This window comes from Malus domestica, chromosome 02 (genome assembly GCF_042453785.1).
Source record: "Malus domestica chromosome 02, GDT2T_hap1".
NCBI lineage: Eukaryota > Viridiplantae > Streptophyta > Magnoliopsida > Rosales > Rosaceae > Malus > Malus domestica.
In genome coordinates, this window is record NC_091662.1 from 5374833 (window position 1) to 5400843 (window position 26011).

Sequence of the window (26011 nt, forward strand, 5' to 3'; positions counted from 1 at the left end):
GGAATAAAGAATAATGAATGAAATTAAAAACAACTTAAAGTAATTATTTTGTTGTTGATTCTTAGTTTTTTTTATTACTTTTCCTTGTATATTTTGCTCTACATCTCTACAACCATCTTGTCTTCACTCTTTTACATTCTTTATTTCACCCAACTTGGAATAAAAAAAACGAAATTCAACTGCACCCATAGCTTGTGCCAAGATTTTCCAAGCTATAGCAAGAAAAACTTGTGCGTCCAAAAAGTAAAGTTAGGTCATTAATCGATTACATTGAATTTGCATGGCAGAAACCAACACCATCAATGAATTTCACAAGTTAGGATTGAGAATTAGGTGACGCAGACACAAAATGCGTGACTTTATGAATGCTTCCAAAATTATAATTATTCATCTTTTTATTAAAAAAATCATTTCATAGATACCATCTTTGGTAGAGTCAGAACTTTCAAATAATTGGGTCAATGGATTTATCCAAAAAAACTTCATTATGTTGTAGTCTTATTAGATTAAGAATATAATTGTGTAAATCCTAATGTATCTAAGAATATCTCTTATATTCCTATTAGGAGTTGATTACATATTAAGAGTTGTAACCCTAAAAGGGTAAATATTTTACATATCCTACTACTATAAATAAAGGCACAATGAGGGTGGAATAACACACCTCACAATTACACATCTCTCTACTTCTCTCTCTATGCTGCACCTTCCTTCTCGCTATGGCCTCCATAATTGTTCAGTAAATTATGCCTACAACATGTTATCAGTACGCTCTTAACGTTGTGCTAACAAGAGTTTGATCTTCAATCAGGAGAGTATTACGTTTTAATCATTCTTTTTATGATTAATTAATTATTTTATTGAATTGATATACATGCTATTGATTCAATTTAATTTTTCTGTGTTGAACATGATACAACACATTAGAAATGCAATTTCGGCTTTCCGAGAAGGATCTTCTACAAATTCAAAGGTTTTTGTTGTTTTCTGCCAATCATGTACGCTTAAAATAAAGGAAGATATTTGAAACATCTACAAAGCATGAAAACATTCCCCATGATGTATGAACCCCTCTATGTTTATATTCTCCTTATGATATATATATATATATATATATTGTATATGTTCGTATATTTGTCAATATATATATATATATATATATATATATTTGTTTCATGCATTACGCAATTATATTGCTATGTGGAATTTGTGAGTCAATGTATATAAAATAAATTAGAAGCAAATCTAGGGTTTGTAAAACCTTACCCATGTCAGGAAAAAAAAAAGGAAAATTGGACATGGTGCGACACGCCCACCTCACCACCACTGTGCACCACCTCGAACGGATCACAGCAGCACATTGGGCTCGCTGTCCTTGCACCATTACTAGGCCTTGGCCTAGATTGGACTACATTGTGGGCCCCAAGACCCCAGACCTGACCCGTATGCCTGCATCCATGATGGGCTTTCGTCCCACCTACCCCGACATGTATGTCGTAGCCTTCTTGGTTGTTGGGCTTATACCATAGCCCATTAGACTCGCCTTTAGCCTCGGCTGGGCCTCATGTGACCTAAACCCACAAACCAGCTTCGCTGGGCTTGCTTCCTATGCAAACCCATGGCTAGCAATTTACTAGGCCTGATCCGTGCCCTCTCCCCCCCCCCGGTCCAGCCCAAAACCAACTGCTACTGTTGCTGGGCTTACCCATTAAGCTCATGGCCTAAAGACCACCTCATGGGCTGCTTTTGCAGTCGTACCCAACCCCTTTGCTCACGACACCTAGCCCAATTTTTTGGGCCATGGTATTTTCGACCCAACGCTATTATTTTAGGATTATTTTGCATCTACAATCGACCATGTCACATCCCGACCCAGGCCCTCACCACATCCCAGACTCGACTCCACCGTAGCACGATATTGTCCGTTTGGGCCCCGACCACACCCTCACGGTTTTGTTTCTAGGAACTCACGTGAGAACTTCCTAGTAGGTCAACCATCATGGGATTGCTCTCACGCAAACTCGCTTAACTTCGAAGTTTCGATGGAACCCGAAGCCAGTGAGCTCCCAAAAAGCCTCGTGCTAGGTAAAGATGGGAATATACATATAAGGCTTACATGATCTACTCCCCTGGGCAATGTGGGATGTTACAATCTACCCCTCTTAAGGGCCCGACGTCCTCGTTGGCACACATCCGGTCAGGGATTGGCTCTGATACCACTATGGTTTGCCATTATAATGGGAATGGTGGGTGGATATGAATGAAATTATGGAATGAAATTTTTGAGTTCGTTTAATATAAATGTTTTCCCAACTGAGTTTCTTCGTCTAATGAAAAAAAGTGACGGGAAAAATTGATAATTATAAACTTGATTGGGTTGGTTTGTCATTAACGCATTATGGTGTGAAATTCTGATATTTTGTTAGCCACGTTAGTCATGGCTTGAAATTTGACATGTGACTTTGTCAATGTGAGATAAGTTAGTTCTATGACTGAGACTATCTTTAAATTGATACGTGAACTGATTGCATAATCTATTTTGGTGAGAAATTGGGAACAAATTGGTTGAATGTGGCATGTTGACTAAAGTTTAACCCTTCATTTGTAAGAAAGAAAATAACTACTGACATGATAGCTATTCTTGATTCAAAGATTGTTTTCACAACGTTCACATTGATACCTATGATCTCGTTCCTTGTGTACTAAAATATGACATAGGTATGCTTTGAAAACAAAACTAAAGGAATGTCAATTTTTTTTTTAGCAAAAGTAAGCAGATAATAGATGATATGGAAATAATTTGAGTCAAATTTGATCAATGACTTATAATTCGGTTCATTTGTGATCACTTGGTATTCTTCTTTCCATTTTTTCAGTGATGTGATTGGAAATTCCAATAATTTTGGTTGGAATTTTGGAACTTGATTGTCGATTCGTTTGGGGTGGTTGAAATTTTGAAAATTACTTATCCACTAATGATTTTGGCTTGAAATTCTGATATTTAAATTGGTTGAAAATGGTTATGCCTGAACTTTATTATATTGTGGTTATTATGCTAGTATGTATATCTAGCCAATGGTTGATGTGTATTAGTTGTGCTATTATTTCTTTACATGATAATGGCGATGTTGTCCTTATGACAAAAGAAGAGCTTTTGAATTATGAGTTACACCATGTTATCAAAGTTATTAAAATTCTGAACTTTGGTTTTCCTACCATATGTTACGTCCAAGCATTTTTTTAGAGCAAATTTCCATTGTGGAATTTCCTAGTAGTAGATGTAAATGGTTGATGTGGTTCGATGTTTGTATTTAATTAGCCAACGAGAATTATGGTTAAGGTTGATATAATTTTTGCCAACGAATGTGGATAGGAATATGAGAGTGTAGGTGAGAATCCCAATTATTATTCGTGGTTGCTTATTTTGGAGCCTAAATAAAATCATAGATTGGGTCTATGATATGATTCACCAATAAAGGAATAGTGGTAATAATTCTAATTCCTTTCCGTAACTCAATGATTGAAATCTCGATGACGAGATTTATTTTAACTTGGGGGGGGGGGGGGTGAATGTAATACCCTGGAAATTTAAACATATGAAATATTCATCAGTATGAAAATGTAGAGAAAATCGAAAATAAATCGATTTATGGTTATAAAAATAGAAGAGTTTTGTTTCCGGAAATTATTATAATTTACGTATTGGTATTATTGAGATTTTATATGATCTTTCGAGAATTTTGATAAAATTATTTGGGTTTAGTTTTAAATTAAACTAGTTACGAAGTTTGAAGTTCGGAAATTAATTATTTAAAAGTTGTAGACCGTTTGAGGCTCACAATTTATATTTTTAAATAGAACTCAATCTCACGAACGCGTAGGCACAAACCGTTCGTGAAACAGAGTTATAACGAAGAAGTTATTAATGTTTAAAGTCGATGACAAAATGGTCAATTTATTTTTGAGAAGGCTCCAGATTCTTTGAGCCAAATCTGGGGAAAACCACGTGTGTGGCTGAGATTTAGGGAAGAAAAGAAGGGACGGTTGTGATGAGAAAGGGAGAAGAGAAAGGAGAAAAAGGAGGGAAATGATGGGGGAGAGAGGGCCAATGAGAAATGAGAGAAATGAGGGGAAATGAGAGAAAGAAGAAAAGAGGGAAACGGATTCCCTTGAGGAACCGTTACCCGACCCAGTTCTATCTCTTAACTCCGACCACCAAAGATGGAGGTTGGTGTCAAAATGATCATTACCTCGAGGCCAATCGATCCATCTATCAATTACACCCCAAAAATTAGAGAATTTGGCTTTGATTTTACAAAACCCACATCGGAGGGTGCGACAGGTTTATCTTTGAATCACCAAAACCTAAAACAATTTCCTTCAACCACCACCACCAACAGACTCCCCTCAGCCCCAGGGACAAAGCCCATGCATTGGTTGGGGCGGCAGAGTTGTTTTGGAATCGAATCAAGAACACCCAAAAACAAGGGTTTCTGACGGTTCATGGAAAATTTGAGGTGTTTCCCGGCTAAATTGGACTTGGCCGCAGGTATGAAAGTTGCTCCACTCATTGAGATATACTTGCTTGTAAAAATTGGTAATTTTTGGAAATAGTTGATATTTTCCGGCGATTCGGGGCGGCGGTGCACGACCAGGGAGCCGACGTTGCCATTTTTCCTGTAAATTTCGATATTCTGAATCTATAATTGGTAACCATTCGATATGAATTGGATTATGAAGGTTAGTGTTGAATATGGTGATTTCTAGAATATGTTTGGAAATTGGTAAATAATGAATTGTAAACTATGAAAGGCTTGATCCCATTCAAGGGTACGTAGGCAGTCTAACAGTGTTAGATGCAGCCTTAAATAATTTGAGCAATAATTATTTTAAATGGGAAGTGATCTATAATCGAAATGGTGACAAAGTGAGAATAAATTAGTAAGTTTGGTTTTAAAGTTTTAGTTATGATTCATGGTTGGAAATAAGACACATAATTAAAAATCACGATAAGTGGTAATTGTTCGAGAGAAATTCATTGTTGTAATTTTGTCCCAAAGTAAGGAATTTGGTAAACAATTTGAGTTTTTACCTTATGGTAATTTAAATAAAGGTTGGTCATGAATTTAATGTAAAGGATTAGTGAGTTGAATTAGAAAAGCATGGATAGTTTTGTACGGAACTAAATTGTTCAAAGTAAAGAAATGTAATTAAGGGTAATAAATTAACCATGATTGAAATTGGGCCTATCATCGAAATTAACTCCCGATATAAATATTATTCGGGGTGGGGCGTGACAGACCTTATATGGCCCGATTTATTGAATTAATTAAAAGTGACCTACAGTCCATTAATTTGATAGTGAATCCAAAATTATTAACTTGAAGATCACTTTTGGACATTAACGATTAAATAACTTATTTTTATACTTTGAACCGTTGACACACTTTCGTAGTCCTGAAGCGCTCAAACTTGAGTTCCTAAAGCAACTCAAATCCACCACACTTAAATCAGCATATTGCATTCTATGTTCTTACAAGAACCTCTCTTTTATGAACTAAACGTTCATAAACTAAATTGAACTCGTAGTTTCAAATTTAGTGCCTTTGAAACCCGAAGTTTTCATAAAACAATACACCCCATGAAAACCCAACTTTTTTCATGAAAACCATGTCTTAGAACTCGAATGTTCTAACTTTGATGTTTATGGATGATTCATTCTCATAGCATCAATCACAATCTTGTTCCCTTCAATCAATGGATTATCGAATCGTCACAAGTTCGATTTCCCTTATTTAGACGTTTATAATAGAAACCACTTTATGTGGGTTACAAGACATTGCCTGAAGCACACCATGATTACGTCCATGAATGAGTATAATTCTAAAATTTATAAATCCGATTGAATTTTGACTAGAGAATACTTTTATTGTCCTTTCATGTTTCTAACTCGCTCCTGAAGCAGTAGTGTAGAAAACAGAAGTTTACCAAATTCTCGGATCTGATTACTACCACAAACGTGAGAGAAAGGTACAGACCAATTTGGTTGGAGTCTACCGAACGGTATAGACTCGGTTCTACTAGAATCTATCGAATGGCTCGACCCAATTTGGTCATGATGCACTACTTCGGCAGGGATACACTAAATGGCATACTCTCTCATAATCCAATTTCGAGTTTTTTTTTACAACATATGGTAGAATCAGGGCTTGCCAAGGTGTGGCATCATGCCTGAAGCATGATCCTTGGCACCTAAGACCTAAGATTTCAAGAATAAGGGATAGTATTCCTAATCCTTAACCCTGCATAATCTACTTCTATCTCGATGGAATAGATCATTGGTTATACACCTGTTCGTACCCCTACCAATGATGTTAAGAAGTAACATTCTTGCAATCAATATGTGAGATTAATTTTGCTCCATCGAACACCGTTGGAAGAGCAGAATTTTGGCATGGATGACCTTATTGGTTGAATCCCCTTAGTAAACCATTTACTTTGTAAACATTTTTCCATGTTCTTGGATTCAAGTTTGGTGTATGTTTTACTTATGGATAATCTTATTGATATTGTCCTCGAATATGAGTTAATTGAATCATGTTTCTTAATACATGTGGCCCAATTCAATTAACCACGTGATTAGGTAAAAATGTGGGGGAAGTTAGTTGTCTGGATGATTGCGATACTACGCACACTAACTTTACACCTAAATCATATCTTTAACAATGACTTCAGGTATATCCAACCTGATTAGCATTGGCACGTTCCTCGTTGTATGAATGATACTGCATCACCATTTAAGGGACCTTAACTTCTCATTGTCGTTGAGTTTTTAAGGATATTCAAGAGAACAATGATCATCAATGAAATCATCGAAGAAAATAGAGTGGAATATATTTGCACCACCTCAAAAAATGAGCCTAAAGCTTTGATTTGGGGCCAATGGGTCTCCCAAATAAGAACACACCACATGTGGCTGCCCTAAAGCCTGGTGATTGAGCAGTTTACTTATTTTGGCATGACCTTTTGAGACACTTAGGTCGAACAATGATGCTACGACGTATCTCCTTACCCGAAGTAAGGATCTTATGCCTACAATCACATTTTGCCAAAACTCGCTCGTTAAGAAATTTGATTTCTATATCATTCTTCGCAAATATACGACATGACTCTCTTTTCACTGTGGATTCAAGGGAATATATGTAGACTAATCCAACCAAAATGCGGATCATGTAAATACTTATGGTTTTGGTTGATGAATTGACAAACTGGTCACATGTTTGTCCACACACATTATTGTTAAACCTCCTGGCCAATTAAGGGCTCACCACCCTACTTATCCCTTCAAGTCCAAGAGACTGGATAATGCCTATTGACGGTTTTTGATAAAGTATTGCATGTATTTTGGATTTATAATTGAACATCAAATTCTCATGTTCACCCCAAATAGCCTCGCCTAGCAATCATAAAGCGCAATTTAAATGATTGCACATATTTTGGTAACGTACCAAATTTTCGGTTTCTGCAATCTTGTACGTAGTTATGTTGGTTCGCCTTAAGGCCCATTGCCACCCAACCTATTTGACGTTATAGTTGGTTACTGGGTACGAACCTGACAATTTTTGTATTTACGCATTTGGGTGTGCATTCCATGTGCCAAGTTGTGTCACCGCAACGTATTAATTTAATATGGGTCCTCAAAGAAGGATGTGACTTTTTGTCAATTATGATTCTTCTTCACACTAACTCTCTTCGAGCCCTTGCATGTGATCTCTTTACCGTTCATTTGCGGGTTGTCACTTTAATGAGACAGTCTTCCCGCTTAGCGGGAGATAAGAACATCAACGTTCATGTAGAACGACGCGAATTTACGTGGACGTTGCCCACTATGTCTTATCTCGATCCCCATACCACTCAAGTGTGATAAGCAAGTGCGATGGATTCTAGCTTTCATAATGTTGCCCCAAACGCATTCCTCTGATCCAGCTGAAGTGACGAGATTATATATCAGCTGCAAACATGCCTGCAAAGATAGACGTACTTAACAGACGTCAAGTCAACATCCCTAGAGTGTGTACCGCCCCTGTTGGACGGTCTAGTACATCGACAGATAGCCAATCAATCTTTCTTGGCTTGGAGCACAACAAATCATTCGATTCGTAGGATTCACTTCCCTAGAAGAGGAAGACACGTCACAAAATGAATATATACTTGATCGCTGTCTCAAATCATTTCCATCTCATGAGATTAATCCGGATTACTCTTGAGACTTGAAGTTCTTGGTCCAGCATACTAGTTTGGATAAGTTAAATGGAATTGAAATGAGATTACCATCGATGATGTTTTCACTTATATAGTAGTTACCAACATAAATGAAAAAGCAACGATATCGAACCATGTTCCATTGATTAAGTGACAACGTAGAACTGATTGGACAACTGAAATTACAATCCACGTCAAATTCCTTACCAAAGTGTGTTTTAGACCTATCGTTCCTACACTGCCCTAAGTAACCCTGTTGTGTTACAAGTGGGAAAGGAAGCGTTATGAGATGAATGAAATAGTGTGATATGATGCACGCCTTACAACACAAGGTTTATCTCAAACGTCATGTGATTGATAGCAACATTATGAAATGTGGTTTGTGTCTTCTCCATAAGGATATAGATACGGAGATCGACATGTAAGTTCCCGAAGAATTACATGGACTTGTTCAAATAGTTCTAAACCACAAAACACCCTTTTAACATGTTTGAAGCCTTCACTTTCAATCCGACGGATGTGGTATATCCGTCTAAGTGATTATTTGATTAGTCAGGGATATGAATTATGCCCTTGCGTGTTAAACTATGAAGTCTTATTCTGAATTGCTAGAGTTACAGTTTATGTCGTTGACACAAATCTCACTAAGACTCCGGAAGAGCTTGAGAAAATTGCCTCGCACCTGAAGATGGAATTTGAGATGAAAGATCTTAGGAAAACTCGTTTATGCCTTGACCTGAAGTTCAAGCATTGTTCTGATGGTACGTTGGTCTACTGGTCGAACTACACCCCAAATGTGTTACCTTTGAGTATACCTATGATCCTCCATACATTATATGTAAATAACAGTGTTCTAAAAAACGCCTTAGGCGGCCACCTAGGCGCTGGGCGCCTAGCAACAGAGGCGTTTTTGGGCAAATCGTGTCGAAAAATCAGGTTGGGCCTAGGCGGCGCGCCTAGGCGGGCTGGACGACTAGGCGGTCCTAGGAGGTTTTTTTTTAATTTTTTATTAACTGGGTGCTTTTTTTTCATTTTTCGGTTTCATGGTGGTATACTTATGGAAATTGTGGATTTACTACAAGTTCATCCAATACTTATGGAAATAGCGTACCTAATTTGCATTTTATCATTATTTTATTTGAATATATGATTTTAGCCCTTGAAACTTAAGTTTCTTTACATAAAACCCGACATAGTCTTTTTACTTGAATAAAACCCAATGACTAGGCTCCACATAAGCAAATTCATTTATTCTATTTGACTTTACACGTTTTGCATTTTTCAGATGCCTAAAATACCCCTGATTACAATTTTAATGTATACATTTAATTCTATGCAGATTTGAAGGGAGGGATTAATGAAAAAAAATGTATTAATGTTTAAATTCATTGTATATTAATATATCATAACAAATTTTATGTTAATGCTTCTGGAAAAATAAATAAATAAACATTAATGTTATACTTTCCTTTATATTTCGTAATTGTTTTCTAAATTTACATAAAACTAGACAATTTTAATTTAATCTTGTCATTTTCTTACCAAATGGAAACTGAAAGGGAACTATGGAGTAATTTACATAAAAACATAGGTATATTATTTGGAAATATGTGTTAGTAATAAAATATTCCTTGTATATGTAATAATACATGCGAAATAATTTATCTACAAAATAAAAAAATGTTATTTGATTCAATATTAATTTATCTACAGTTGATATATTAAAGTATAATTGCACATATATATTACTCAAATGTGCCCAATATATGTAATAATGCATGTAAAATTATTTACCTACAAAATAAAGGGATGTAAGTTGATTAAAAAAATATATATATATCTACTACTTTTTGTTTATGAATTTTAATTTACCTATTTTTTTTTGTACAAACGTAATGTACCTACAATATATAATTCATAGTAAAACTAATATAAATTTGTACATACATATATTAGTAGTAAAATGTGCCCGGTATATATAATAATGCTTTAAAAAAAATTATATACAAAATAAAGGAATGTAATTTGATTGAAAATATAATATATCTACTACTTTTTGTTTATAAATTTCAATTTTTTTTTTAAAACATAATGTACCTACAATATAATTTACCTATTGTTTGATTCTTATAAAAAATTAATTTACTTATACTTTACATATAAATATAGATAAATTATTTTTGACACACATATATAATTACAAATCAAAATGGCTAATGTATGTAATAATATGTGTAAAATAATTTACCTACAAAATAAAATAATATTATTTGATGCAAAATAACTGATTATACAAAGGATTCTTTTTTCATACGAAAAATATGCCTATAATTGTTTATGAATATGGGTAAATTAATATATATATATATATATATGTTAATAATATTTATGAAAGAAAAAAGGTAAAATTTTGATATGGGGTTAATTGCTAATCATAATTAGGGTCAGTAATAATCTCTACTAATTAATAAAATCCTCTTTGTCAACCAAAAGAGGGTAAAAAGACAAATTAGTCTTCTATCACAAAAAAAAAATGATGGGCAATAATGTAATTTTACATGTCCAAATTTTACTTTTTTTTATTGAAGCATCACCTACATGTGATGTTAAAATACCTCCAATATTTATAAAAAAAATTAAAAAAAAACCAAAAACAAAAACCTCCCACTCCCCCCACGTTCTCTCTCTCCCTATCTCTCCCTCATTTTCTAAAAAATGTGTTCATACACACAAATATTTATTAACATAATTAGGGTTTTGTGGCATAAGTTGTAAATATGTTGTAATAATTTTTTATATATTTATCTACATGGTAGTCTATTTGCAATTTGGATTTTATTTGAATGTTTAATATTAATTGGGTTTTTGTTTGAAAAATAGGAATTTCAAGGGCCTTTCTCTAAAGAACCCATATTTTATTATCCATACAAGTATAGTTTTTTTTTAGGTGTCAATATGCACTTATTTATAAGATATACAAGAAATTTACCTAAATCCGCCTAGGCTGCCTAGGCGCTAGGCGCTAGCCCGCCGCCCGACAAGCGCCTAGCGTTTTTTAAAACCTTGGTAAATAAGACCCTTGAAGACGTTTTGGAATCCGAAATTCCATATCTAAAGTTCAACTTTGCACTTCGTTGTACTTAGCTTATTGTATTAGACAAGACATCTCATTCGCTGTTGATCTATTGGTAAAAATGTAGCATCGTGCCTACATACAACCATTGAATTGGTATTAAAGACGTACCCTGAAGGTACTATGAATTTGGGCAAATTAAATCCCAAAGCATCTCGAGCGAATCTGACCCTCCCCCCCCCCCCCGATCCTTAAAATGATGCTTGCCTTGTTTGTTATGCTGACGTTGGTTACTTATGAAACCCGCATAAGGAAAAATCCTTGAACGGTTATGTCTTTACTGTTAGGGATATCATAATATCTTGGAGGTCCACTATATGACCTTAGTTGCGAAATCTTCAAATCGTTCCAAGACTCACCTTACTTCACTACACCACAAGTGAGACATGGTTAGGAGTTCTTGTTGAGCATATTCGAAATACTTGTTGTTTTCATCCATCGTTGAGTCCCAACGACAATCCATGAAGATTGTGCCACATTTATCAACCCGACCAAGCCATGATACATCAACAAAGTCAACGCTAAGACATATTGCGTCTACATCTACATCATCAAAGCATCAAGAAATTGAAGTTATGCAAGCCAATCCCAAACAACCTTGCCAACCTCTACACGACGTCACTGCCGAAGTCAACCTTCCAGAAGCTTGTCCGAGGAATTGGTATGCCTAACTATCATATGTAATGCTTGTAGTTCTCATTTGGAAGTTATGTCAAACTTAGGGGGTGTATCCAGAAATACACTCACTTGATCTTAATGTACTATTTTTCCCCATGATTATGAGCATTTTTGCCACTGGGTTTTTGCTATCTAACTAGGTTTTAACAAGACACCCATTATGGGCTGATCATATCCTTGTGAGCTATTCTACTTGCCTCCAAAATACATATAGTTTTGACTTAATGCAACTTCTCACCTTCCTCCTTAGTCTATGGGTTTTTCTCCCACCTTAGGTTTTACCATAGCGAGGTTTTGTGAGTTTTACTTTTTTATGCATTCTTTTGTTGATCTAAAACTCGCATTCGCTCATTGTGCCGACGACTTCATCAACTGTACTTACTTCATCACTGAAGACCAGATGCGCCATTTACTTGAGTATTTACACACTCAAAAGGGAGTGTTGCAGTCTTATTAGATTAGGAATGTGATTGTATAAATCCTAGTGTATCTAGGAATATCTCTTATATTCCTATTAGGAGTTGATTACATATTAAGAGTTGTAATCCTAAAAGGGTAAGGATTTTACCTATCCTACTACTATAAATAAAGGCACAATGAGGGTGGAATAACACATCTCACAATTACACATCTCTATACTTTTCTCTCTATGCCGCACCTTCCCTCTCTCTATGGCCTCCATAATTGTTCAGTAAATTAGGCATACAACACATGCGGCTCGCACAAAGACTCCTAAATCTATCCCGAGCCTTTTCTTCCACCTCTCCTATCTAATCCTCAATCAAACTTACGTTCCCAGGCGCTATGAAATGAGGGTTTTTCCTCCGCCTATCGTATGTATCGGCTTGGCTTCGTCCAGAACCAAGGGGGCATTCCGGTGGGCGCGTGCGTGTAGGAAGGCCGACCACTACATAAGCAAAAAGACTACGACTACAAGCCAAGCCGGAAGTGACTCGCTTCTATTCTCGTTGGGAATGAATATAGATGGGGAATCTATAGATCGTAGTAGTTCGCCAACCTCTCTAACTAACATACAATACAATTTCACTTCACAGCACAACCAAAAAAAAAAGAAAAAGTGTCGCTTGGTGGGCACCCTTACGCTGGCGAATGCCTCCTTAGACTAATTCATCAAGCACTTAGTAGGAACCAATCAATTTTTACCAACATATGCCGAATGTTTATACGAACATATGTGAACAACTGCTATGATATGTAGAGGCTCGTTGATGGTGGTTACATGAATTGTGGAGTAATGTTGAAGATTGTCAAGGCTTGTCAATTGAGGTATTTCATTGAGCATTTGGTGTGCACAATAGAGTCACACACAAGTAGAGAAAATGAAGACATGCATGATAAACAATAAAGAAGAAGTACGAGAATGAGTTATAATTTAGTTTGTTTTAATTGTTTATAGTGTTGGATACAATATATATGAGTTTTTTGAAGTTAAAATCGTGGACAATTAATGGATCCATGCTAACTCTGCCACTAGCTTCCATGGTGTTCAAACAGACGCATATGATCGAGTACTATGTCAATATAATGTAAAATATGAGAATTCAAGAATCATGATTTATTTTCTTTAGGATAAATAATTTTGGAGAGTGAGAGTTGAATTACACAACACAATGAATTGGATAATAAAGTATCAACTTTATCATTTGTGAAAGTTGAGCTTAAATCTCCCACCTAAAAAATTACAGGACTATCACTAAATCATTAGTCCTAGTGGTGACAACCATCAGAAATATGGATTTCATAATGAATAAGCTTGGGACGAGTACGAACTCCAAATCAAAACTCTTTGTATTCGAATCACATAACTTTGTGGTTTATAATCAGAATCGTTCATATTATGAATCACTTTGTAAAGATCATCTTTGTAAAAAATGAATTAAAACTAAGACCGTTTAGTCAATTTATTTTAGCAAATACATAGACAGTTCATAATACTTTTATCAATTTCTTTAATCTGCTTTTATACAATTGATGAATAAATGATCTTAGTTTTAATTGAATTTTTGTAGAGATGATCTTTATATAGTAGTTTATATTATGAACAATTCTGATCATAAACTCAAAATTTTATAAATTAATAACAAATAATTTTAAATATAAATTTTACTTACCTTTTAAGTAGCCAAATATTGTTGTTTTAAAAGATGCCAAACAATTTGATGGATTCTTATCCTTTATTTTTGGCTTTGGATCGTAGTAGGCAAACAGCTATCGATGGTCAAAACTAGGATGATGTGTCCGTGCATAAATTAATAAATCAAAATCTTCCATGTCGACATAGCTAGGTAGGTGTTTGGTCACATCATATGGGGGACCAAATTAACAATGGTCTTGAGCAACATAATTAGGCACAAAGTTGTGGAATTAATCCATTTCTAGACAAGTAACTGCAACTAGGGAAACCTTGGTCATATCCATATCGGCATTTTTCTTGCTTTTGTAAAATTAAGTTTAATATTCTGTGATGTTGATTTATTGGCAATTTTGTTTATAAAAATCAGAAAACAGCAGATCAAGCCGACTGATTTCCATTCACTTTATAGTTAAAAATAAACATATAGTTAATTAGTACTTTTTTTTTATTTGAGAGGGGATTAGCGGGCAGTCCATCCTTCTGGATATTAAAAAGACTTATAGAGACATTTAATCCTCCTCCTAACCACTATCGTGTAATTCATCAGCGTTAAAAATCAAATCCAAAACGTGTTATATGGAACAAGGATTTGAATTTCGTCTTCAACCGTTGAACTACTCCGTGATTATTAGTTAATTAATTCTTAATTAGCTACGTTAGAAAGATACCTTTTAGCTTCTACCCTTATGAACCTCCCAAATTAATTAGTTCTTCCTATGTTTTTGTTCTTGTCTTGGTTTCTCTTTTATAATTCTTTTACACTTTAGGAGGTACCCCTACTTGCATCTCTTTATTTTTGGCTGGTGCCCACAGTTTAACTAATTTAATGAGACTCTAAAGTTCTACCAAACGTATCAAACTAACAGGTTAATTAATATTTTCTTTCAACTTTACAACTATTGTATGGAATATGATTTCTTCTTTCCTCCTAATTTAGAGAATGAGTTATATATAACATGTTCATCGTCATGTGGTATTTCTTATTCAATAATACATTATTAAGTGCAAATTTTTTTCCACATGACAACATATTATTGAATGAAATGTTATATGATTGTAAATTCGCTATGTGTAAATTACTTCTCTTAATTTCGCCAGTGCGTGAAGTGTGCTTTCCCTTTCAATTAAACAGGCAGCAAGATCTTCTAAATCCCAATAACGTCGACAACACCTCCATTAGTTGAAAAGGCAAAGTATATAAATATGTACATCAGCCTAGGGTTACCGAACCAAAGCTCACCCCAAGAACTTGATTGGGCAGCACCAGATGAGATTGGCAAAACCCTCTTTTAGATCTTTAGACTCTAGCAGCAGCAGCAGCAGTAGTGCAATTATCATTCGCATGCATGCTTTTCTTTTCACTCGATCACAAGCTAAAGACTCTCCAACTTAATAATTTAAACTTGAGGATTTGAAAATCTTTCCGAGCAGTGATCGTGCCCACCACCACTAATGTAAAGTATATATCTCAACTAACAGGTTCTAGGGTTCAATTAATCCAAAATAATACACATATCATGTTTGTGATGATGTTGATCTACTAATTCTAATTATTTTGTTCCGAAACAAAATATTCACTGGGTTATTCGGCCTACTCCGATATTCATGGCCAAAAAGTACTGTTGTATCGGCTTCTTTTTTTGCTATTGTTTCATTAATTTATCTAAACAGAAAATCAATTAATGATTGAGTAGTTACTTAAAACAAAAACAAACAAAAAAAGGAAGAAATTATGTTAGTGAGTTTTACCATATTATCCTTGGTTATTTACTACTAATCTCTTTTAGCATAAATAGAGCGCAATAGTCATTTTAGCGATTTAGATAATAGCATAGAATATATGTCGTTGGTTAATACTAATCATTAACTTAAATTGTAATTTATATAGTACAAACAAGAAGAATATAACATTTCAGATTGTCGATAAATTAAAATAAATCAAAGAGGATTATTAACTCAAGTTGTGTTCTTGATTCTATTTGTTTGATGAAAAGGATGTTCTTTACTCTATTTAGTTTTTTTGAGTTCCGATTCCAAAGATCGTGCACCCTCGTTAATTTTTCAGTTGCTTTATGCCTAATAATCGACCTAGGACACTTGTTATATTATATCGGCGAAAACAATGTTCTTCGACATATAAATAAAAGGGTACACTACCGTTTGGCCTCTTGAATTATTATTTCAGTTGAAATTGATCTCTTAATTGTTTTTATGTAAATTAATGTCTTGAACTATTTGAAATCAACCAATTAACCCCTCACCATCATATTTGATGAAATTTCATTCACTTTGCTATTATATACTGGCACGACTTTACCTTCAAGAGTGAACAACGTGTTGGTCATGTGCCAGTATTTAAAGGCAAAATATATGAAATTTCATCAAACCTGACGGTAAGAGATCAATTGGCTGATTTCAAATAGTTTAGAGAGTTAATGTACCAAAACGATAGTTTAAACTATCAATTTTAACTAGACTAATACTTCAGGAAGTAAAACTACAGTCTACTATGTATCATAGTATAGATATTCATGCATTAGGACGTTACTTTATATCAAAATCCAAAACAAATATAATTATGTCACGTAGTAAGTGATATCATATCATATCAATGGTGGCAAAATGTCTTAATGTCACGTGCATATATCTTGTTTGCAAGGCAAGTAAACAGTGTTCTCTAACTGTAACCTGTGTTGAAAGAGAACGACAGACTACCCTATAAACCTGTAACCTCACATATTATAAATATAATTAATTTTCTAAGAATAGAAAGAAATAAATATTTCCGAATTTAGACGATCGAGAGTTGAGTGAAGATCACTGTCGTTGCACGTCGTGTCAAATGTTGTTCACCATTACCATGTAACCCAAATCAACAAATAAAAACAAATGTTAGTTGTAAAGAAAATAACGTGTAATTAATAAAAAATAAATTTATAATTAATATTAAATGAATGATTGATAGTTATAATATAGAATTAAATGATCACTTTAGCATTATCCATAACTTATCCTATATGTACTGTTTTCTAGCGCACAAAAAATGTCGTCTTATTTTTTAGTGCGAGAAAATGAAATTTAAATTTGGTATTAAAGAGGAAGAATAAATGGATGTGTTTAATTTGTTATATCAAACTCAAGGTGGAGTGAGAGTTAATCAACAAACGATCATAAATTTTTAATCACCAAGTAAATCAAAAAAAAAAATTCTTCACAAAATACAATTGCAAAACTAAAATTCGAGTTTACAAACCAAGATCAGAAAGGAAAAACTTACCAATCCAGAGAGGAAAGAAAGAAGCAAAAGATATTCTAAAATCTTAAAAACTAGCGTCTTCGCATCTACTCATATGATAAGTCATTTTTATTTTTGAACTTACAATATTATTTACGGTAAGAAATAAAAGAATAGATTGAGTTTCATATTACATTAATCATAATAATGTGATTCAAATTCGTTTTTAATCAGAATTAAATCTAAATTTGTTTAACTTACGATTAAAGAGGTACCAATAGATGATAGTCTTAGTGCGACAAGTCATTTCTAGTAACAAGCGAACGGCTTAAATGACGCATGCAACGAAGGACTTAAAATCCTAAAGAAAGTATGGTTTCAATACAAACGTTGAGTTCTTCTAAACCCTATCCTATGAACGTAAATAAACGGTGTATGATAATCAAATCAAGTTCATTGATCATACCGTGATCTTGAGCCCTTGATGAACGACTGTTCTTGCTGCTATAGGTGCGAGACACAGGATTAGAGCTCTTCTATCCGATAAGTTCAAAGCGGTCAACTGGAACTAAAATCCAGAAACGTCAAAATCACGGGAATCTCAAGATCTAAGATGCAGGGAAATGATGCCACGTGGGACAAAGGTGTATGTACAGCAGCCGGTATGGGTCCTTACTTGTCGCTTCCGGGAGTTAGTGGAAAAGGACGGGGACACGTGTACGGCGAACGAGATGAAATCGGGACGCTTGGTGGGTGACCACACGTACAGGAATCCCGGTGACCTCAAAGGAAGCTAGGATATTTCTCGTACGGGGAGCTTGTTCTGTTTTGTCGGGACACCAAAACATCCCCCCCAAGTTTGGGCCATGTGTCCCATATCCCACCCTTCTGACTTCCTTTGGCCTTACCCTTTGTTACGTCAACAATATTTCACGTGACGCTGCAATTTAGTACCAGTACTTTTTTGGCAACCCAAACAACCTTATCCACAGTATTTTGGCAGCTAATTTCATATGTTGAAAAAAAAAAAACGTTAAAATAGCATTTGGTTCAATATTTGGGTGGATAATGTGTCGAACTTTTATATACGTCCCAAGTTTCAAACTATGTTTCTCTTTTAAATAAGTTAGTTTCAAACCATCATCTCATCATTAATTGATGATAAGAAATTAGAAAACCCAAAATTGTTAAGATCTGTCGTTTATGTGAGTATGAATAAGTTGACTTCAAAAATTGATATTATTTGTCATCTATACACACGTTAAACAACTTTTAATGCACAATTCCATCATATTTGATTACATTTTACAAAATAAAATTACAATTATGTATTTCTTTCAAAAAACACTTGGAGCATTTTTTTAAGATCTACTTACAATTTTAATTAGTTTTAAAAAATATTTTCGTTAAAAACGTTTCAATTAATTTAAAAACATTTGTAAACTTATCCTATAATATTTAATTAGATTCCAGATGTTTGTCGACAGGTCACAGTTCCCAATTGGGAGAATAAGAATACCAAATACTTAGCCCTCAAGACAAGAAGGCTAGAGAAAGGAAAACGGTTAGTAAAACGAGGAGTTTATATTTCAGTTGGTTACATGCAAGTAATCGAAATCTCGAGTTTTAAAATCAAAGGGCATCGTCCCCTAACATGTTTCAAAAGAACCAAACGATTCGAAGAAGTTAATCATTCAGTGCGTGAAGATTATTTACTCTTGTACTTGGAATCTCGAGTTCTAAAAGCAAAGGGTACCGTCGTCCCTAATGAAAGTCCCAAAAGAACCTAAATAATTTGGCACAGTGATCAGTGATGCAAGCACATGTTGGACAAAAAGATGGTACTGCTTTAGAATGCGCTGGAAACCCTAGATTGCTAGAACCACCAAACAGGACTAAACAATCCCTTGCATCAGACAGTATTGATTCTGCTGTGTTGTGGTGGACAGATGAAACCTTACGTGCCGCAACAGAAGGGCCAAGTGTTAGTCCCAAAGGCCAACAGCACTAGCATCCAGAGTCCCATGACCTGTATTATTACGGTGAGCATGCAGCGGCAGCAGCAGGTTGGCTAGGGTTTTAATATTTTTGCATGGCTAAAGTTTGCTCTACATATATACACACTTGCCCTTTTACCTTACTCCTTCACTGCTGCACCTTTAATTGCACATGCCTGCCTCATTCTTATCCCTTCAATTGCCTCCACGTCTACCCCCAGTTGTCCGCATCTCCAATCATTTCATATTATCTAATTTGAATTTGTTTTGTTTTGTTATGGGGTTCAGATCCAAGAGAATAAGGTGACGATTTCAAAGATGCTTGATGGCCTCTGTTTAATGGTAGATAAATATTAAGGAGATTATCTTAAAAGTGAAAATTTTTATGTACTTTCTCGCTTTTTATGTTTTTAAAACAATATTATATCATTTTAATACAAAAATAAACGTTAAATTGTGAGGTATTAGAGATTCCATAGAAAATTTGACGTTGAGAGAACCTAATTTTTCCAGTTTTAAACAGATTGCTTGTAAGACAGATATTTACAATCTTCTTTATTTAAATATTTTATTTTAATTTTTTTTCATTCTACAATGTTATAAATAATTTGAATCGCTTAATTTCTAACTCTCACTTAAACAACATCGGCAAATAATTAACTAAATTCAAAATTACGCCTTCGTCGTAAATCGTATAGAAGTCTTATCTGGGATTAGTAAAGTACTTATCTAGTGCTGCTTCCTATGAATTATGTTTCAACAACTGTTACCCACAGTCCTGAGCCTGTTTTATAGACTAATTCACCACATAGAAAAAGAAAGACCCAACTTCTACGACTACAACTAAGGAACAAACAACTAATTACATAGTGGATTCTAAAAGAGTTTCAACAGTTCGCACTAATCTTCTGGACATCGTTCACTACACTCGAAGAAACATAAAACTTATTCTTTCTTGAATCAGATAATGGTGCTTATGCTTTCGCAAGCATTGGTGCAGACTATGCTAAGACCTGATATGAACCCGTATTTGTCGCAACACATGAGGAACCGAGCTGCAATCGTAAATGCCAGAGCATTTCACTAAATTATAAGAAATACACACTTACAACTTGCTTAGCCAGTAAAATGTGATCTATTCACTTAGCTCAGTTACGAGCAAAAAAAGTAGATGACAATGATCATGAAGTAATTTACATAATGAAAAGGAGAGTCTAAGTAAAACACAATGATTCGAATGAGAAGGGTATTAGTATCCCTAATTTTATATGTCAACCCTTATCCTGATACACTAGCATGTGGTATTAAAATTTTATTCATATCATCAGCAAGTTTCTCTCATTACATAACATATGACACGTCAAATATTAGTGCCTAATATATATATGGAGTATGACTATTATATTCTGTGACTTTAATTAATGGTAGATGAGTCCATGTGACAAGGCCTTTTTAAATTTAAAATCAAGTTTTGTCTATGTTTTAGATCTAATTACATATTTTCAGTAAAAATTGAAAAACCAATGAAGCATAATTAAGAATTAACCACCAACAAAATGTGTTGAAGATTCGTTTAAAACATGTACAATTATCATTTTGTCCTTATTTATTCTGGATAATTGTTTATTGTTTTTCTGGAAAGAATATTAAAAGCGTCATCATTCTTGCATCTCACTTATATGTAATATAAATACAGCTACAAAAGCGTATGATATATTTATTTAAATCTTACTCGTTCAATTTATATTTCATGCAGCATTGTAAATATTCCGGCCATTGTATGAGACAAACCATTTTTTTCATGAGTTTGATATTGTATAAACAATTAATCAATTAATCAACTCACGAAAGTTAAATCAAATTCACAAAAAAAAAAAAGGAAAGAAAAAGAAGTTAATCAGCTAATTTTCTTGATTATAAACCATAATTAGTTTTAGGAGTATAGACTTTTGGAAAAATATCCAAGAAAGGTGAGCCCCATCTAGAGCTGCCGACCTCTGGTTATCATGGACTAGGGCACAAAAAGAAGAATTGTATAAAGCATCGGAGATCGTTGCTTCATCTGAAGTGGATAGCCACAAACTCGACCACACACGCAAACCTGCTGCTCCATTTCAACGATAACATTGTGGACCAGAACGGTTGAATCCCAATGGGGGAACACATGCTTCTAATTGGTTAATCTCAGATAATCACGTCCCAAATACAGAAAACAACAACGTTTAGGGTTTTATTAGACTTAAATAATTGATCAAAAGCAAAAGCGAGCAATTTTTCAATATTCAGAACACGAACTTATTATTTCACTCGTATTATAACACGTAAGTTTATTTTTTTTAAATATATTTGGCCCTGTTTAAGGGAAATATCATTTTCAGGACAATTGGATTGGACATTGATCGTGATTAAATTGACCCTTCGAGTATGCTAAAAAATTTGCGGTGGTGCACAGCACAATCTTACTAGTCAAAGAAGGAAGAATAAGAATTTCTGAAAGAAGTAGTTTAAAGCAGTTTACATAGAGTTTTTATCCATTGGAATTGACAATAAAATTAAACAAATTAGTATAATTCGTAGGTTACAAAGTATGAAATGTCTGTTTTATACCTCTTGATTGCTACAAACCAAACAATGGGATATGCATTGTCTACTAGGGTTGTTTGAGTTGAGAATAATCGTTCTTTTTTTCTAGACTAAAGTCTAAGTTCGAGTCATCCATGGATTTGTAAAAAAAAAAATGAAAAAAAAAAGCTGAAACCCTCCCAATAAGTCACCAAAGAGATTTATAGTATAAACCTGACCCTAAAAATGGGGTAGCTTTCTCTTCACCTAAACTTTCGGGTGGCAAACAATGGGATCTGCATTACGTCAAAAATTAGTGTAGTGGGTACTACCAAAGAGTAGCATCACTCTTAACTATTTTTTTCACGCATTGATGTTAACTTCACTAAAGTTGACTTGGTGGAATAATTAAATCTTGATTATACCAATATTGTCAAAAATTGGGAACAATTTATAAGATGAGTTCTTGATATGGTACGTTTTGAGTGTTGGAGAGCAAAGATTGTGCTGCATCATTAGTTTTGGTGTTTAGGAGGAGTACAGTGCGGTACATCAAATGTCGTAGTACAACCAGTTGAAATTAATTTTTTTTTAGTTTCAATCAATTATTTTATGGCACTTAATATATCAAATCGTGTTTAGAACATTGAAAATCTGTCCTTATATAGAATGCTTCTATGAGCAATAAGTCCATTTATAAAACACAATATATATTAAAAAAAATTGTTATTAGTGCTTTAAAAATCTCATTCTACACTCTAAACTTTTTATATTAAGAAAGAAAAATACACTTGTTAAAATGTATAATGAGATTTTTGGAATGCCAATAAAAAATTTCTTAAAAAAAATACAAAAGTTTTTCACAAAAAGAGAATCCAGAAGCTTCTCGTTTGTTGTGAATTTATTCGGAGTTTTCTATTAATTTTTTTTTTTGTTTATTTTGTTCCCTCGTTTTTTCTGTTGTTTTATTTTTTTGTCGGATTATTATGCTGCTGTTTTAAATCCTTTTATTCCGATTTACTCTCCACCGCCATCGGAATTCCAAGGGCCTAGCAGTAATAAAGAGTCGGATCAAGATTCTTTCCTGAGCTTAAGAGGTCCTGAGCAAATTACATAGTTTGTTGGATTTAATTCACTGATTATAAATAATAAAAAATTTAAAAATTATAATAATTATAACCGTTGGATTTTGATCCAACGATCTGTGTGATTTGTCCAAATTACACGGTCCGTGTGATTTGTTCAAACAGCATGTTCATCCCGTTCAGCTCACCTTCAAAACACGACCGTCCACGTGGCAACGAAATCAACGCTAATTAACCTCAGCCGGTCGCGCGGACCACGTGGAGAACAAAGCTCCAGCTGTGAGAACCCAACTGAACAGCCCAGTGACCGAGAAACTCCCCGTAAGTTTCTTTTAACCGCGTGGTAACTGGTGCAGCAGCTCCTAGAATTTTTAACCCAACCACGGTTAACCCACAGCTTGGTAAACCCAACCACGGTTAAAAACCCACTCGGTTTTTGGCAGTTTATAAACCCACACCTCACTCATGTTCCCCCAAACACCGCCATCCGCACCCGAAAAAAAACCACTGAAAAGATGATGCTCGGAGAACCACACCGTCCTAATCCAACGGTTCACGTCCCACCGTGGCTTCAGCTGGACGATCCTACGGCCGAGATGTACTCCCCGTACCCGCTCAGCGGCGTCTCCGTTAACTCCGACGGCAATGCAAGCGGCGCCGACTTCAACAGCCCGTACTACCTCGACGATGCCCTAACGACGCTCCAGCGCTTCTTGCCGTCCAACGAGACCGACCTGGATTCCGACTCCGACATTTCTGGCCGCGAATCCGACGCGCCGGTCGACGCCTACTCCTGCGACCACTTCAGGATGTTCGATTTCAAGGTCAGGAGGTGCGCACGTGGAAGGTCACATGACTGGACCGAGTGTCCGTACGCCCACCCGGGTGAGAAGGCCCGGAGGCGCGACCCGAGGAAGTATCACTATTCGGGTACGGCCTGCCCCGATTTCCGAAAAGGTCATTGCAAGAAGGGCGACACGTGTGAGTTCGCGCACGGGGTTTTCGAGTGCTGGCTCCACCCGGCTCGCTACCGCACTCAGCCGTGCAAGGACGGCACCAGCTGCAAGCGGAGGGTTTGTTTCTTTGCTCACACGCCGGAGCAGCTTAGGGTTTTGCCTCAGCAGAGCCCCAGAGGAGGAGCCAACTCGCTCAACTCGGCCGAATCGTATGACGGGTCGCCGCTGAGGCAGGCGATAGAGGCCGCTGCCGCCTCGTGCGTGAAAACGATGCCTTTCATGTCCTCCCCGCCGGAAGACTCGCCGGATGTGTCGCCGCCGATGTCTCCGATGGGCCGGACAATGAGCCGGTCTCTCGGGTCGAGCTCGATAAACGAAATGGTGGTTTCCCTGAGGAACTTGCAGCTCGGAAAGGTCAAGTCTCTGCCCTCCTCTTGGAACGTTCAGGTGGGAGGATCTTCCGGATTCGGGTCTCCAGTATCTTCCGGGTTCGGGTCTCCGGGCTCTTCCGCATTCGGATCTCCACGCATGTCCATGCTCCGACCCGGATTCTGCAGCCTGCCTTCAACGCCGACCCGGGTCCCGGCCCGTTCCGGAATCGGGTATTTGGATTTCTGCGAGGAGGAGCCTGCAATGGAGAGGGTGGAGTCTGGAAGGGGGCTGAGAGCCAGGATGTTAGAGAAGCTGAGGGAGGAGAATTCGTTGGGCCGGGTCGACCCGGGTCCGAACTGTACCGGTGCTCCGGATGTTGGGTGGGTTTCTGAGCTGGTTCAGTGAAGTGAAGGATTACTTGTCTGATAACTTGTTTCTATGATGACGATTCTATTTGGGGTACTTGATTCCGGTGGCCTCTAAATATTTTGGGTCTCTCTCTCTAGATTATGCGAACAGTGCCTGAATGGGGAGAGAAAGATGGGAGTTTGACTTTGAAACCAAAGTCAAGTTGGAAGAATTTGAAGATTACGTTGTTTTGTGCAAGTGTTTTTGGAGAAACAGAAGCAGTGGGATGTGTTCTATCGGAGAATAGTAGAATCTATGTCTTTTTGGGGGGGATTATCTATGAGATTAAGGAGAAAGTAGATAAATTTAAGGACGGTAATTAAGAAAAGAATTGGTCTTTTGTTGCTGTGTAGTTGAAGAAGCGGACAGCGGAAGATCATCAAATCCCTCATTTGATATTGTTAATTATGGTGTTTTAAGGATAATTACTACCATCCCCACTTACTCATCTCTTATCTAATCATTGTAAAAACTTGTGCCTCTTTTCTTCTGAGGAATGTAATGCTCTCTTTTGTGCTAATGCAATTATTAATGTAAATTATCATTTTATCAAGTTTTACTGTGTGGTGCTCTTCATTCATCTGGTTGGATTTCTGAATTTTGTGTGTCAGCAAAATCTCAGTTGGCTGTTGTATGTAATTTTTACAGTGTGGTAATGGTAGTTTGGGAAGTACATCAGTTCTGGTGGAAAGATTGGGTTAAGTGGAAGTTGGTAGAAGCACCCTTTGTTGGGAAATTTGGAGAAAGCCTCCTTTGGATACGGGCAAGCTGCCATGCCGCCTCACCCTTCCGCCCCAAATCCAGAGGTACTTAAAAAGAATTTTTTGCAATTTCTCGTGCTAGTTAATTTACGTTAAATTTCTAAGATACACCATTTACTCTAATAATATAACATCCAAAAAAAGTGAAAAAAATTGGAAAATTTGGACGGTAAGAATTATGATATGCACTAAATTTTATACCTCTCGTAAGAGTATTTAATTTTTTTAAGTTAGAAAATTTGGAAACATGCGTAAGAGTTTTTACTTTTTAAGTTAGAAATTTTGAGTGCATAATTAAAAATTTTAGGATATCAATAACAATTTCTTTCGTAATTTTTCAAACAAAGATCTAACTGTGCCAGATCTTTCGGAGCACGCAAGAACTTTTGTTGAGAAAAAAATAGAGT

General features: G+C 35.7%; 1 protein-coding gene across 1 annotated transcript; it reads left to right on the forward strand.

Annotated features, from left to right (window-relative positions):
- Nucleotides 1-23336: 23336 nt before the first annotated feature.
- LOC114819431 (zinc finger CCCH domain-containing protein 20-like) lies at nucleotides 23337-25396 on the forward strand. Its single transcript, XM_029087905.2, has one exon. It carries the CDS (start codon nucleotides 23623-23625, stop codon nucleotides 24838-24840), a length of 1218 nt encoding a protein of 405 aa, XP_028943738.1. The 5' UTR covers nucleotides 23337-23622; the 3' UTR covers nucleotides 24841-25396.
- The last annotated feature ends 615 nt before the right edge of the window (nucleotides 25397-26011 follow it).